General features: G+C 45.5%; 1 protein-coding gene across 44 annotated transcripts in view; it reads right to left on the bottom strand.

Annotated features, from left to right (window-relative positions):
* The window catches only part of LIMCH1 (LIM and calponin homology domains 1), a 222,385-nt gene extending 209,886 nt beyond the window's left edge, over nt 1-12,499 (bottom strand). For all 44 annotated transcript variants that reach the window (XM_083459670.1, XM_083459681.1, XM_083459715.1 and 41 more), the window contains exon 1: nt 12,061-12,499. In XM_083459670.1, coding sequence (XP_083315796.1) covers nt 12,061-12,153 — 93 coding nt within the window. In that variant the 5' untranslated portion in view covers nt 12,154-12,499. The remainder of the gene's footprint in view (nt 1-12,060) is intronic.
* Between the last annotated feature and the right edge of the window lie 1,683 nt (nt 12,500-14,182).

The following is a 14,182-nucleotide window of genomic DNA, read 5'->3' as shown; positions in this document are numbered from 1 at the left end:
GTGTAACAGTGGAGAATACAAAATTTCCAGCTACTTATAATGTTTGAGCAATATTATCTCTCTTGCTTCTTTTATTCGGTTTGCAGATATACAAAAAGGAGCTACTTCTACAATGATCTTCTAGGAAGGGCCACTTCAAACTAAAAGTGTCCCTTTTAAGGGGAAACCCATACAAGTGAAACACACATTAAATTACCAGCTATTATCAACATGGGGTTTGTTTGCCTTCATCGCCTGAATATGGAAGCACTGTCTATGTACGAAAATTTGCACATCTCAACCTTGGAACTTGGGAGTTACTTCTACGAAAGCACATGCCTGATTCTTCCTTCTTCAGGTGATTGCTTTTTCGGTCAATATCTGTCTCTAGGGAAAGCAATCTTAAATAGGGAATATAGAGGTAAAAAAGGAAAATAGGACTTGCTCGCTTTTGTTCGCTTGAAGCTATTGTATTAAGGATACATTCTTGTGACCTGGAAAAGTTTCTAAGGAATGCACGCCGATGGGAAAGCCTTCTGTCGGGCTAACAAAATCATAACAGACGTTCTGACAACAAGGATACGGCGTGACAATAAGGCAACAAAGGGAAGTGCCATTTGTGTGCTATAACAATAGTGTCAAGGAATTTATCAGGCACCAAGTGCGATTTTATTGCTGTATTATCTTCCTATAAATCTGTGACCCAAATAACTGTTTTTGCAGATGTTGTTTCAAGTCATGATAGTCTATTTTTTTATTTTAAAAAAACCTTCATTCTGCCAAAATTAACATTTCAAAGTTACAGGATGCTACAGAGAGCAGCTTGCCTTTGGAAGTGCCTCTTCCTCATGACCCTTGTCACTTTTAAGACCGGTGGGGGCCAGCCCAGTTCTGTTTTCCTTGTGGCTTAGGAGCAACGTCTGTGGATAGGGTTTCTATAAAGGTAAAGGTAAAGGGTACCCTGACCATTAGGTCCAGTCGTGACCGACTCTGGGGTTGCGGCGCTCATCTCGCTTTATTGGCCGACAGTCATGTGGCCAGCATTACTAAGCCGCTTCTGGCGAACCAGAGCAGCGCACAGAAACGGCGTTTACCTTCCCGCCAGAGTGGTACCTATTTATCTACTTGCACTTTGACATGCTATCGAACTGCAAGGTTGGCAGGAGCAGGGACCGAGCAACAGGAGCTCACTCCGTCGCGGGGATTCGAACTGCTGACCTTCTGATCAGAAAGTCATAGGCTCTGTGGTTTAACCCACAGTGCCACCCACATCCCGAGGGTTTCTATAACAGCCCCTGATTCAGGGGAGAAGGGGCAGCCACGCTTCACCTTAAGCAATTCTTTACATCAAACCTGCAAGGCAGAGAGGGAGCTTAAATGGACATTTCAGCACCTAGAGGGCTAAAAATTAACTGGATCAGAGCAAGTGTGCAGGACGAAATTAATCCTTCTTTTGAAGCTGGGATTTGCTTGGACAGGAAATCCCCCTGTTGCAGAATCATGTCCCAAATACATGAAACGAGATTGGTGATTTTGTTTTTTAAAAACCCCCACTATACTTTTACACGGCCAATATATTCCTTCTGTGAAATGGAGATGCATTAATTGAAAGGAGATACATACTGTCCTTTCAATAATGCAGGCTGCATTAAAAGAAACGCCTCACCCTGCCGGCGCTGTTATTTTAAAGTCTACTTGTTACAAGGAAAGGTCCTTTCTAATTTATATATCAGCAGCAAAACATGTATGTTGCTAAAGCAACAAATGGCAACAAACTGGTTTTCCGTTGCTGCTGCCTAACACTTGCGCAAAGTCTAAATGGGTTATTGTGGCCTGAATTAAGTGTTTCCTAATGCAGCCGTAATCAGCAAATGAAAATAATGCCTTAACATTGTGTTAGAGGAGTTGGCTTTTGTTACAGTTTCCTGATTCACCACACAAAGAGACCATGTTGAATGTATGCTGAAAAGAAATAGCCATTCAAAAAGCAAACCCCTCACACCCGATAGTCAGTGTTAGGAACTCAAAGAGATATAAACTGGGCACCAAATGGCTCCTTAAACCAGGATTACAGTTGCCACACGGAATGTCTGTTTGCCATTTGTGAGCCAGACAACTTGAAAATTGTATTTTTCAAGATGACTTTTTGGTTCCTGAAATTCGTTCTGAGGTGTTGTTAGTGTGTGAAAAGAGGCAGGATCCAAGGATCACCAGGCATGGACCTCCAGATGGTGGAGACATCAGCCACCATCCTGTTTCAGCCACCACCAATTTCAAACGCTGCCCACGGTTAAGATGGCCTTACAAACGGCACTTGTCTAGACTGAACCACATCTGTCTTATAGCTGGCACAAACAAGCAGCAGCGTACTGGAAGGCTGGGTGCTTCACAATATTGTGAGTCGAGTGCACACAGTTGAAAGATAGATTGGATAAATCCCACTTGATTATGCAGACTATGTAAATCTTACATTTTAACAACATGAGATGGAAAGTCTGTTTCCTCCGCGCATGGCCTGCATCAGCCTTCCTGATGACTTCCAGATATTTGGACTACAACTTCCATCAGCCCCAGCCAACACGGTTCAAGTTGGGAGTCCACAAGATCTGGAAGGCATCGGTTGGGGAAGGTTGGTGTAGACCAGGCATGGGCAAACTCCGGCCCTCCAGGTGTCTGGGACTACAATTCCCATCATCCCTGACCACCGGTCCTGTTAGCTAGGGATGATGGGAATTGTAGTCCCAAACATCTAGAGGACCGGAGTTTGCCCATGCCTGGTGTAGACCATGCATTCAAGAAACAGACCTTGTTTCATTTTGCTGAAATGAGGGATGTACATGAGAGCATGTTCCTTAGAAAGATATTTAGCAGCAATAACCAGCCCGATGATGCCATACATGGTTCCTGTGTCAATGTTTTAGATCTTGTGAGGATCAAAAGAGAGCCTTAGACTCACACCTCCGCTCCAACCTAGAATATGATCAGTCCACACACTCATATTTTTCTAGGTCCCGCCCAAATTAAGCATCCCCCATCAGAAGAAAGCCACAAAAGCAGGATCTACAGAAAGCTGGACCTAGTACAGTGGTACCTCGGGTTAAGTACTTAATTCATTCCGGAGGTCCGTTCTTAACCTGAAACTGTTCTTAACCTGAAGACCACTTTAGCTAATGGGGCCTCCTGTTGCTGCCGCACTGCCAGAGCACGATTTCTGTTCTCATCCTGAAACAAAGTTCTTAACCCGAGGTACTATTTCTGGGTTAGCAGAGTCTGTAACCTGAAGCGTATGTAACCTGAAGTGTATGTAACCTGAAGCGTATGTAACCCGAGGTACCACTGTATGTGTGTATGCACACACATACACACCCCATTGCTTTATAGTCCAAGGTAGATAGCAAAACAAAAAAACAAATTTTAAAAAATGCAAGACCCAAGACTTGTCCTGAACCAAACAAATATGGCAAATGGATCGTGCAAAGTGGCCACTGCAAAGAACTATCCTATCAGTGATAGTGGCTAATTCACACAAGAGTAGAAGGAATGTGTATCTGTCCAGTAAATCAGGTCAGCATAGATTTTTAAAGCCCAACATTTGGCATATGAATTGATATAGCCTTTGGAGGAGGAAATCTGCAGATTGAACTGTGACCCCAGTTCTCCAGCCCATAGCTCACATTTAAATGCAAGTTCATTTCTCCCTTCAAAGCCCTGCATGACGGGCCCAGCATACCTGAAATGAATGCCTGCTTTTACATCAATCTGACCCCCATGCACTGCAATCAGTTACAGAGGTGCTTCTCCAGGTATTGCTGTCATCAGAGGTGAGGTGGTTTATTATCTTCATCATCCATTAAATTTTGTATACCACCTTTTATCCATGGATCTCAGGAGTAACGAAAGGGCTGCCTTTGAAATGGCGTCCTGTGAAATTGTGTTCATGATTTTTTGTGTGTGTCAATCTTTTGTGCAACTTTTTGTCTGATTTTTCCTGCTGCTTTTATTGTGCCAAATCGCTTGTGGTTTTATAGTTTAATTGAATTGTTGCAATCGGTTGTTCTTACTGTAAACTGCTCTGGTGGTCTTTGCACTGAACTGAAGTTGGCTTTAAAAAACCTGATCAATAAATAGGTCTATGAACGGTTGTGTCAACGGTTCCATGCCACACTTCTGCAGTGGAAAAGCCAACGTTGTTGACCTGTCAGAGCCCATAACAAATCCAAATTCTGACAGTGTTAATTATTGGTTGGCAGCCCCTGAGCAATAACCACCTGTGACTAACAGAATCAAGTAAGAGAGACCTACAAAAAGAGAAGACTTTTCGATATTAATTTTCCACAATAAAAATGAATTAAAAACACTTGCACATGACGTGTTCATGTGGCTCAAAATAGTATAACTTTGCTGAAGTTGATACATAAATCCTAAATTATCAATTTCTCATGGAAATTGCCCAAATTCTCAAACTGCTTTTCAGCAAGGTCAGGACAAAATGTAGAAGTCACACCTTCTTCTTTGTCTTTTGCCATTCTTACACCGCACAATCTTGAATGCCAAGTGTGAATATTTCATCTCAAGGTTTAAAACAAAAAAAAAACTTTAAACCAATTGAAACAAGATTATAATCCAGTTCATGCTCCTCCCCACCCCCCACCCCGATACTTGGGAAACCTCTAAAAATGCTTTAGAATAAATAAATACCATTCCAGTCAGTCCATTTTATTCGCATCAGATTACTCCAGTGCCTCCCCTACTCTGCTCTCCCAAGCCCCCCCCCCCAATTTTATCTCCTTCAGCCAAAAAAACTTTGCAATTTGCTCATGTCTCCAGTGCTCTCAAGTTAACATTCACCTGAAAGTCCAGACACTGGCATTTTCTCAGATCTTCAATAATGCTATATCTGAATTCCAATCTCATCGATCAATTGCAATGAACAGCAGGTGCATTTTCATTCATTCATTTATTTATTTTTAGATCTCTACCCCATCTTTCAGTTAAAAAGCCTGCTATTGGTTCCCTTCCACCAAGGCTTGACAGCAATTAGAAGTGTGTGTGTGTGTGTGTGTGTGTGTGTGTGTGTGTGTGCGCGCGCGCGCGCACAAGTCAAAGACAGCAGCCAAGTGGATTCAACAACTTGTGGGAATGCCTATACTGTAAATAGTGGAGAAAGGGAGGGAGGGGGGGTGAATCAACAATATTTTACAACTAAGGAGCAGGTATTTCAATGCGATCAATTAAAGAGTGCCCCAAGCACAATTAAATGCTTTTGTACCAAGTCAAGTCACCCTTCAATTACACCATTTTTTCCCATCTACGCGGAACTTAAAGGGGAAACTTGCTTTGCTCCCATCCATCTAGCCATTTAATAAAAAAACCTGGCTAGATATGCACTTTTAAAATAGGAGAACAGCTACCAAATAATAAAATAAAGCTCATGCAACTCTCTCCCCTGAGAAGCCCGCCGGGCAACTACAACATCATTTTTTGGGCACGAGGCAAAGAGCTCATGAACATAATTTTAGTCTCAACTTTGACAATATTTGAGCACTCTGTTTTTACTGGGATGGTTATTTTAGCTCTTTTTGTTTGTTTGCATGTGTGTGCCTATGTATTCTATCCAATTTGATGTGTTACTATTCATTTCATTGACCTTTTTTGTAACTACGTGCTTTATGTTGCTTAGAGGACTAGATTAACAAGTACTGTAATAGTAGTAGTAGTAGTAGTAGTAGTAGTAGTAGTACAGTAGTACCTCGGGATGCGAACGAGATTCGTTCCGGAGCCCTGTTCGCATCCCGACGGAACGCAAGATGCGATGGCACACGTTTCGCTGCTTCTGCGCATGACGTCATTTTGAGCGTCTGCGCATGCGCAAGCGGCAGAACTCGGAAGTAACGCGCTCCGTTACTTCCAGGTTGCCACGGAGCGCAACTCGAACGCGCTCAACCCGAAGCGCATTCAACTCGAGGTATGACTGTAATGTGGTGTAAGGGCTTGAGGAATTGTATCCTTTATGTCGCACAAAGTATTTGGCAGGTGCCCTGTCAGTATGTGACACAAAATCCTGCAGTTTGAAGTGTCATGAAAATAAAACTTGTCAGAAACAAACAGGGAGATAGGAGAGGTAGGTTTCTTGAACAGATATGAGAAACCAGATTTATTACACCAATTGTTTAGAGAGGCCCTTATAGAAACCGACTTGTTGAAGCTTAACAAGCAAGTCTATACCCAAACGAGAATGTAGACTTTATTACAGGACCTCACACACTGTTTATTAGACCACTTTTGCTGGAGATGTAGCAAACGACTCTATAAATACTCTGATAGAAAGATAGCTCATGTGCAGTGGTTACTAGATTAATAGCTATTTTAAGACTAGGACTTTACAGCTAACTATTATGTTTCATCTTGGGGGTGGATGGAGGCATGCAACCCTCAAGGAACACTTGACACTTTAGAATCTTGTCTAAACCCATGCCGCTTTCTTAAAAAGTGAAGGGTCTGTAGACCCCCGGGCTACATGAAATAAAGAAAAGAAATGAATAGCAAGAAGCCCAAATATTTTTCACATATTTTGCAATTCTCACTCCTCAAAAGAGCTAAAAAAAATAAAGATAAGCATTTACAATAATGTAAATAGCCGTCTAATAAAGCGCTAAACAATTACGAGCACTAAGATTTAAGGTCCGTATAGTTAAAGCCATGGTTTTCCCAGTAGTGATGTATGGAAGTGAGAGCTGGACCATAAAGAAGGCTGATCGCCGAAGAATTGATGCTTTTGAATTATGGTGCTGGAGGAGACTCTTGAGAGTCCCATGGACTGTAAGAAGATCAAACCTCTCCAGTGAATGCTCACTGGAAGGACAGATCGTGAAGCTGAGGCTCCAATACTTTGGCCACCTCATGAGAAGAGAAGACTCCCTGGAAAAGACCCTGATGTTGGGAAAGACGGAGGGCACAAAGAGAAGGGGATGACAGAGGACGAGATGGTTGGACAGTGTTTTCGAAGCTACCAGCATGAGTTTGACAAAACTGCGGGAGGCAGTGGAAGACAGGAGTGCCTGGCGTGCTCTGGTCCATGGGGTCACGAAGAGTCGGACATGACTAAATGACTAAACAACAAGATTTAATACGGCTTTGAATAATTCAGCTCCCCGACATCATTGCCAAGTGACATAACCATCTGGTTTGTGAGTATCACCAAACCACGGTTTAGCGCCAGGTGGGGAACCTTTTAAGGCCTGGGACTGCCTGGCTGATGCATGGATAATTCAAACCTGCTTTTTTTTGCAGGGTTTAGTTGCACCAGACAGGTCTCTGCACAGCAGCCAATGTACAGGAAGATCTGTCCTGCTTTCTGAAACCAAAGCTCTGCCTGCCTCGCACCTGACATCACATATGATGACATGTGTGGGACTAGTGGGTGTCATTTTCGGAGACCAGCCTCATTGGCCAAATGGGAAGGCTGGGAGACCAGGTTTGGCTTTCGGGCCAGTGGTTCTCCACCAGGCAAACTCACACAATCCCATCTCCAGCATGGCTGTGAGGAGTGCAGAAGTTCTTGCTTCTGTTTTGGATTCCTCAAAACTCAATGTAACATCCCAACCCAGACTAACCTGCGGTTTTAAGCTGGCTTGTTTCAACAAGCCATGGTTAAGGTTAACCACGGTTTAGCTGAGTTCAGAGGACACGGCAACCTGAGGTTAATCTAAAAAGAAAAAAGCAGAAGCTTACGATCTCCTGGAAGCTGCGCTCGAGAAAGAAAAAGGAACAGAGATAAGACAAGCCCAGTGCTCAATGTGTCTCATCCTCACCATGCAAAATGGCATTACATGCAAATACAGCCTATAAGTCACTTTGGTGAAGGAGTGAGTATGTTCAGGGTGAAACATTTCCCATAACCAATTAGTTAAGCCTTTAAGGTTTCGCGTGACTCTTCATTCATTTTTCATTTGGCTCAGCCAAGTTTTTGTTTTGGTTTCTTTTAGTTGCCCACATTTGATCTAAACTAAACTGTATCTAGAGCTCATTTTGCCTGATCACATGTTCCAATTTCAGCAAGACTCGAACTGCAACACTGTACCGTACAAACTTACTTGGGAGTAAGTCCCATGGAACTCAGTGAAGTCCCAGGCAAAAGTTGAGCCTAGGCTCCACCTGTAAGCCTGTCTCATCCCCTCTTATCAGTTGGTGACAAAAGGAGCTGTCACACTGTAACAAAGAAATTAAAAGCCCCTGCATTCTTGAAGACCTGGCTGACAAGTCCCTTCAATCACTCAACACAATAAACCCACATGCCTTCTGGTAAAGAATACTGTATCCCTCTCTTATTTGGCACTGAGTATCCAGGGATTTTGAATGGCTACAACGCGCAGGAAGGAATAAATCAGAAGAACTGAGGGCAAAATTATGTGCAAGAAGAACAGCCACATTTCTTTGATCACATATCTGTCCCATTAAAATAAGAACAGGGTGTTGCATGTACATAATGTTTTTAACTATTGGTTTTAGCATCAAAAGAGATATGCAGGAAAGGGAAGCAGGAAGCTCAAATTTGTGCGGGATCTCACTGCAAATCCAATGTTTTCCCATTCCAGTTTGAGCTTAGAAATCCATACACGCTTGCATTTTGGTTGCAAAACTGCTGTTTCCCCTCCATAGTCGTGGGCACGGGTCAATCCACAGTGTGCTTCCGACCCTCCTCTCTAATTTGCTGTTTCTTCTTCCTCCATTTGAGCACAAACAAGACATTTGAGCACAAACTTTACGTGCATGTGACCCTTTTAAAAAAAAAGATAGCAAGGGAAAATGGCAAGCGATTTATTTTCATTGTGCTCCTATTTATTCAGGTACTTTTTTGTCATTGTTCCCAGCATCCAATGTAGTGTGCAAAAACTGCATGAAGGTGGGACAGTCCAAACATGTAGGCGGAAGGCAAAAACAAAAGAGAGAGAGAGAGGCCAAATTCCCAGCTCCTCAAAGCTGGCAATTCCAGAGACATCATCATCATCATCATCATCATCATCATCATTATTTATATACCGCCCTATACCCGGGGGTTTCAGGGCAGTTCACAGAATAAAATCAAGATATAAAACCACAAAATCATTCACAAAACATTTTACAGATCAACACAAATAAGCTAAAGGCTGCTGTGTTACACGGTTTTCCTTAGTTTTGTGAATCTGAATGTTTAAACACTGTTTTAAAAATCTAGGCAGTGCTCATGCCTGGAGAAGCCTACCAAGAAATAGCCACAAGCGCCGCCAAATAAAAAATGAAGGTAAGGGGATACGAGGGGACACAGAAATGGGAGTAAGTGAGGGGGGAAATGATTCGTTGTTTTATTCTTTTGTAAACTGCTTTGAGGGACGCGGGTGGCGCTGTGGGTAAAACCTCAGCGCCTAGGGCTTGCCGATCGAAAGGTCGGCGGTTCGAATCCCCGCGGCAGGGTGCGCTCCCATTGCTCGGTCCCAGCGCCTGCCAACCTAGCAGTTCGAAAGCACCCCCGGGTGCAGGTAGATAAATAGGGACCGCTTACCAGCAGGAAGGTAAACGGCGTTCCGTGTGCTGCACTGGCTCGCCAGATGCAGCTTGTCACGCTGGCCACATGACCCGGAAGTGTCTGCGGACAGTGCTGGCTCCCGGCCTCTAGAGTGAGATGAGTGCACAACCTTAGAGTCTGGCAAGACTGGCCCGTACGGGCAGGGGTACCTTTACCTTTTAAACTGCTTTGAGGGTTTGTTTGGTTTAAAAACAACAACAACCAATCATGTGGTATATGTTCTAAAATAAATAAAAATCAAATTACAGTCGTACCTTGGAAGTCGAACAGAATCTGTTCCGGAAGTCCGTTCGACTTCCAAAATGTTCAGAAACCAAAGCGCGGCTCCTGATTGGTTGCAGGAAGCTCCTGCAGCCAATCAGAAGTCGCAAAAGCCCCAACGGACATTCGGGTTCCAAAGAACGTTCGCAAACCGGAACAGTCACTTCCAGGTTTGCAGTGTTTGGGAGCCAAGGTACGACTGTAATAACACTAGAGCATTGTGGATGCTGCTCCAGGTGGCACAATTAGGTGTCAGATTTTGAACCGCATGTTGAATTGTTACCAGGTTGGGGAAATCCACATTTGGAGAGTGGAAATGAGCAAAACTGCAGGTGGTTGAAGGGGGTGTCATGCGGACGACCCTGATTTAATGAGAAGATAAAGGTAATGGGACCCCTGACCATTAGGTCCAGTCATGGCCAACTCTGGGGTTGCGGCGCTCATCTCGCTTTATTGGCCGAGGAAGCCAGTGTACAGCTTCTGGATCATGTGGCCAGCATGACCAAGCCGCTTCTGGCAAACCAGAGCAGCGCACTGAAACACCGTTTACCTTCCCGCCGTAGCGGTACCTATTTATCTACTTGCACTTTGACGTGCTTTCATACTGCTAGGTTGGCAGGAGCAGGGACCGAGCAACGGGAGCTCACCCCATAGCGGGGATTCTAACCACCGACCTTCTGATCGGCAAGCCCTAGGCTCAGTGGTTTAACCCACAGCGCCACCCGCGTCCCATAGGCAGATTCTAATCCACACTGAAATCAAATGCTTACAAGCCCTCTCACTTTTCTCCTAGGGCAATTCCAGAAGTGGGCCAGGCTGGAATAAAAGCACCCAAGACAATGGTGCGTGGGGAGCTAAGCTTGGAGGTGAGCTCCCCTCACTAACGAACCCTTTTGATATTGAACTAACATGTGAGCAACAATGTGACCCTCGAAATAGTGGCAGGTTTCTCTAAAAATGCACTTTCCTTGCCTACACCAAACAATTCAAATATTTTCCACACTTTTTATAGCCAAACTATTTCTCGTCTTCCCAGGCACAGAGAGTGGAGGTGCTATATATGGCTTGAGTTAGTGTGTGCGCAAGCCTTCAGGTTACACAGAACTCTGCTTCTCTGCTGGAAGAAGGCAGCCAAGGCTCACTTGGAACACTAAAGTCAGTCTGTAAGAAACGCTTTTGGTTGATACTGATGTTCTCAGATTGTCTCTTTCCTGCCTCTTTGTATGGGCGCAAAAAACCAACCACTCTGTATGGTTCCAAAGTAGAAGCATCATTCACCTTCCCCAATAGCGTGTTAAGGCCCAAAGCTTGTGCACGCCTTTAATAATAACAGTGATAATTATAACAATAGTTCACGCATTATAGGGCCATAATTGGATGTACTAACGACAAATCCCAGTGGTCAAAAATACGACTCTCCGCTCAGGTGCGCAAAGCAAAATAGGTGCATTATTCTACTACCTGGAAGGAGCAGGAGGGGGAAATCACTATTTATACAATGATCTGGACCACAGTACTATAACAGTATAAACTTTCGGAGAATATTTGATGTGGGCCACGTTCTCCCAGCCCTCAGCTGCCGCTAAGACAGCACCCTCCTGCACTTGAACCTGTCTGGATTATCCCATTTTCAGCATCCAGACCTGGAGAGCAGCTCTTTGCTCTGAAATCCCCAAGACCTCCTCCTCCGGAGGATAGGCGAGCTCTCTGCCGAGCGCTCCCCTTGTTTACCATCTCTCGTTTCGTTTCATTCTGCCCAGAGAGGGAAATAAATGCGATTAAGAGATTAGACTGCAAGGAAGGGCGACCAGAGGAAGAGGAAGAGCGGGGACAGGGAGGAAGGAGAGAGAGGGAGAGAGACGCATCCCTCCAGCCGCCTAAAAAATGCGCCCCGCGAACTGAACCTGCTGCTGCTACTGCAGCAGTTCTTTCTGAACCTCACCGACGTCCTGTCTTTTCAGCAGGCGATGGCAACTCTGCACCATCAGGGGGAAACTGCCAGAGCCAGAGATGGAGGGAGAAAAGGAGAGAGAGAGAGAGAGAGAGAGAGAGAGAGAGAGAGAGAGAGAGAGAGAGATGGAGAACCTTTGCGCGCAAAATTGCGCCTACTTCCCCAAACCGGTTGCCAATCTCGCGCGGATCGGTGGCCCAAGGCACTGCAGTGGGATAATTTTTGGCGTGGGTGTGGGGAGAGCTACTGCAAAAGGACCCTTTGCACGAAGGGGAGGGAGACGAGAGGTTGCTGGCGCTCCGTTTACCTCGATCCACTGCTGCGCTTCGGCCAAAGCTGGCTCCGGCGAGTCCCCCGGAGGCTGCGTCGCCTCCAGCAGCCCCGAGCCCGGGCTGGCCATCTGCAAAGGCGAGCTGCGCCCCCGCTGCCGCAGCACGGAGGGAGCCTGGGCTCCGGCGGCTCTCGGCTCTCTCCCGGGGGCCGCGCGGGGAAAGCCAGCGGCCGCCGTGCGTCCCCAGCAGCGATGGGAGGAGAGGGCACCGCTCCGTGCATGCGGGGCGCGCTTGGCCGGTGCGCCAGGCTTCCTCCTCCCGCTGCTCCTCCTCCTCCTCCTCGCAGCCGGCTGAAGATCTGCTTCGTCTCCTCCCACCAGCCTCCTCTCTTGCAACAGCAGCTGAGCGGAGCTGAGCCGCCGGCTAAAAATAAAGCGGCGGCGGCTGCAGCAGCAGCAGCAGACAGAGGGGAAAGGCCCTGCCAATGCCCAGGCCGCTGCCTCCTCCTCGCCCCCAAGCGGGAGAGCCAATCCCAGGCGCCCAGGATTCTGCGAGCTGCATCCCTGCTCGGGGACCACAAACAGGGCAGGCCTGGGAGATTTACATCTCCAGTTTCCCTCCAATACAGAAGGAAGGGGGTCTCCTTCTGGAAAGGCAAAAGCTAGCAAAAATCTCTCTCTCTATAAAAACTTGGCATTAGAACCAGCAGGATCCATGCGCAAATTGCCAACACCAAACCAACATTAATAATAATAATAATAATAATAATAATAATAATAATAATAATAATAATAATAATTTTATTATTTATACCCTACCCATCTGCAACAGGTCTATCAACGCAGACACAATTCGCTGTCACTAGAATACCCTGGTGAAATATAAAGTCACACACCCGGTGCTATTTTTTGAGAAAAAGAGGTGCTGGGACATATCATGAATGCCTGCCTTGTTCTCTTACACAGTGGTACCTCGAGTTACAAACGCCTCAGGTTACAAACGCTTCAGGTTACAAACTCCGCTAACCTGGAAGAGTTACCTCGAGTTGAAAACTTTGCCCCAGGATAAGAATGGAAATCGTGTGCTGGCAGTGCAGCGGCAGCAAGAGGCCCCATGAACGAAAGCACGCCTCTAGTTAAGAACAATTTCAGCTTAAGAACAGACCTCTGGAATGAATTAGGTTTGTAACTTGAGGTTCCACTGTAATGGCAATGGTGCCCACCTGAGAGGTGCCAGAACCGAGTTCCAGCTGAAAAAAAAGCCCAGCCCACACCTATCTTCTCTCAGTTCCCTCTTCACATGCATCTCTTGCAGCCAGTCTTTAAAAATAAAATAAAAGCCTTCCCTTTGAAAAAAGGCAGATTTGAGCTTAGTCTTTTTCTGTTAGCCAAGTTACAGGCTAAGTATTGAATATCAAGTTAAATTATAAATGCATATGACAATTCACTTCCTTTTTGAATTGTGTTATGTTTATTTGCATTTTTGCAGTGTGAAAGATAGGAAGATTTTGTTTGTTTGCCATTCCTCAGGGATTTATTATGTGCCATTGATAGCCCTTGGCTAACTAGTAAAGATTTGAACTTGGCCATTTCACCACCAAAAATCCCTGCCAACTCCAAGTTGCTTTTCTCTCTGCAAGGGAAAGATACAAGATACACTCCCAACTTGTGCCTTAGACTGAAAAACCTTGGAGCCACAGTGCTATGTAGTAAACTGGACCATTCCACTGGTCACTTAACCAAAAATTCTACTCTGCCAGAAACTATTCTGAACCCTCTGGAGATCTCAGAGAAGGAATCTGGGACCTTCTGCAAGCAGAGCATAACTTTGTATACTGCCACTGAATTGTGGGTCCCCCATACAGGAACAGAGACTACAACACAAGAGAGGCAGTGTAAATATGCATCGTACAGGAAAATGACCCCGGCTAGATTCTCACATCCAGGTAAAGAGAGCACAGACACCCTCCTGGATGAACCACAGACACTCTATTCCAGCCATTGTGTGTGTGCTGGGCCCGGGGGTTAACCCGAGCAACACGGTCCAGGTCCAGTCCCGAAGCCAAGGATTCCACGAGGAGTCAGTCCAGCAGGAAACCAGGCTAGGTCAGGCATAGGGTAACAGGCAGGTTCCGGCAAGCAGCAATGTTGCTCCTGC

This window comes from Podarcis liolepis, assembly GCF_965112155.1.
Source record: "Podarcis liolepis genome assembly, chromosome: 9".
Classification (NCBI taxonomy): domain Eukaryota; kingdom Metazoa; phylum Chordata; class Lepidosauria; order Squamata; family Lacertidae; genus Podarcis; species Podarcis liolepis.
This window is presented reverse-complemented; position numbering and strand designations above follow the sequence as displayed.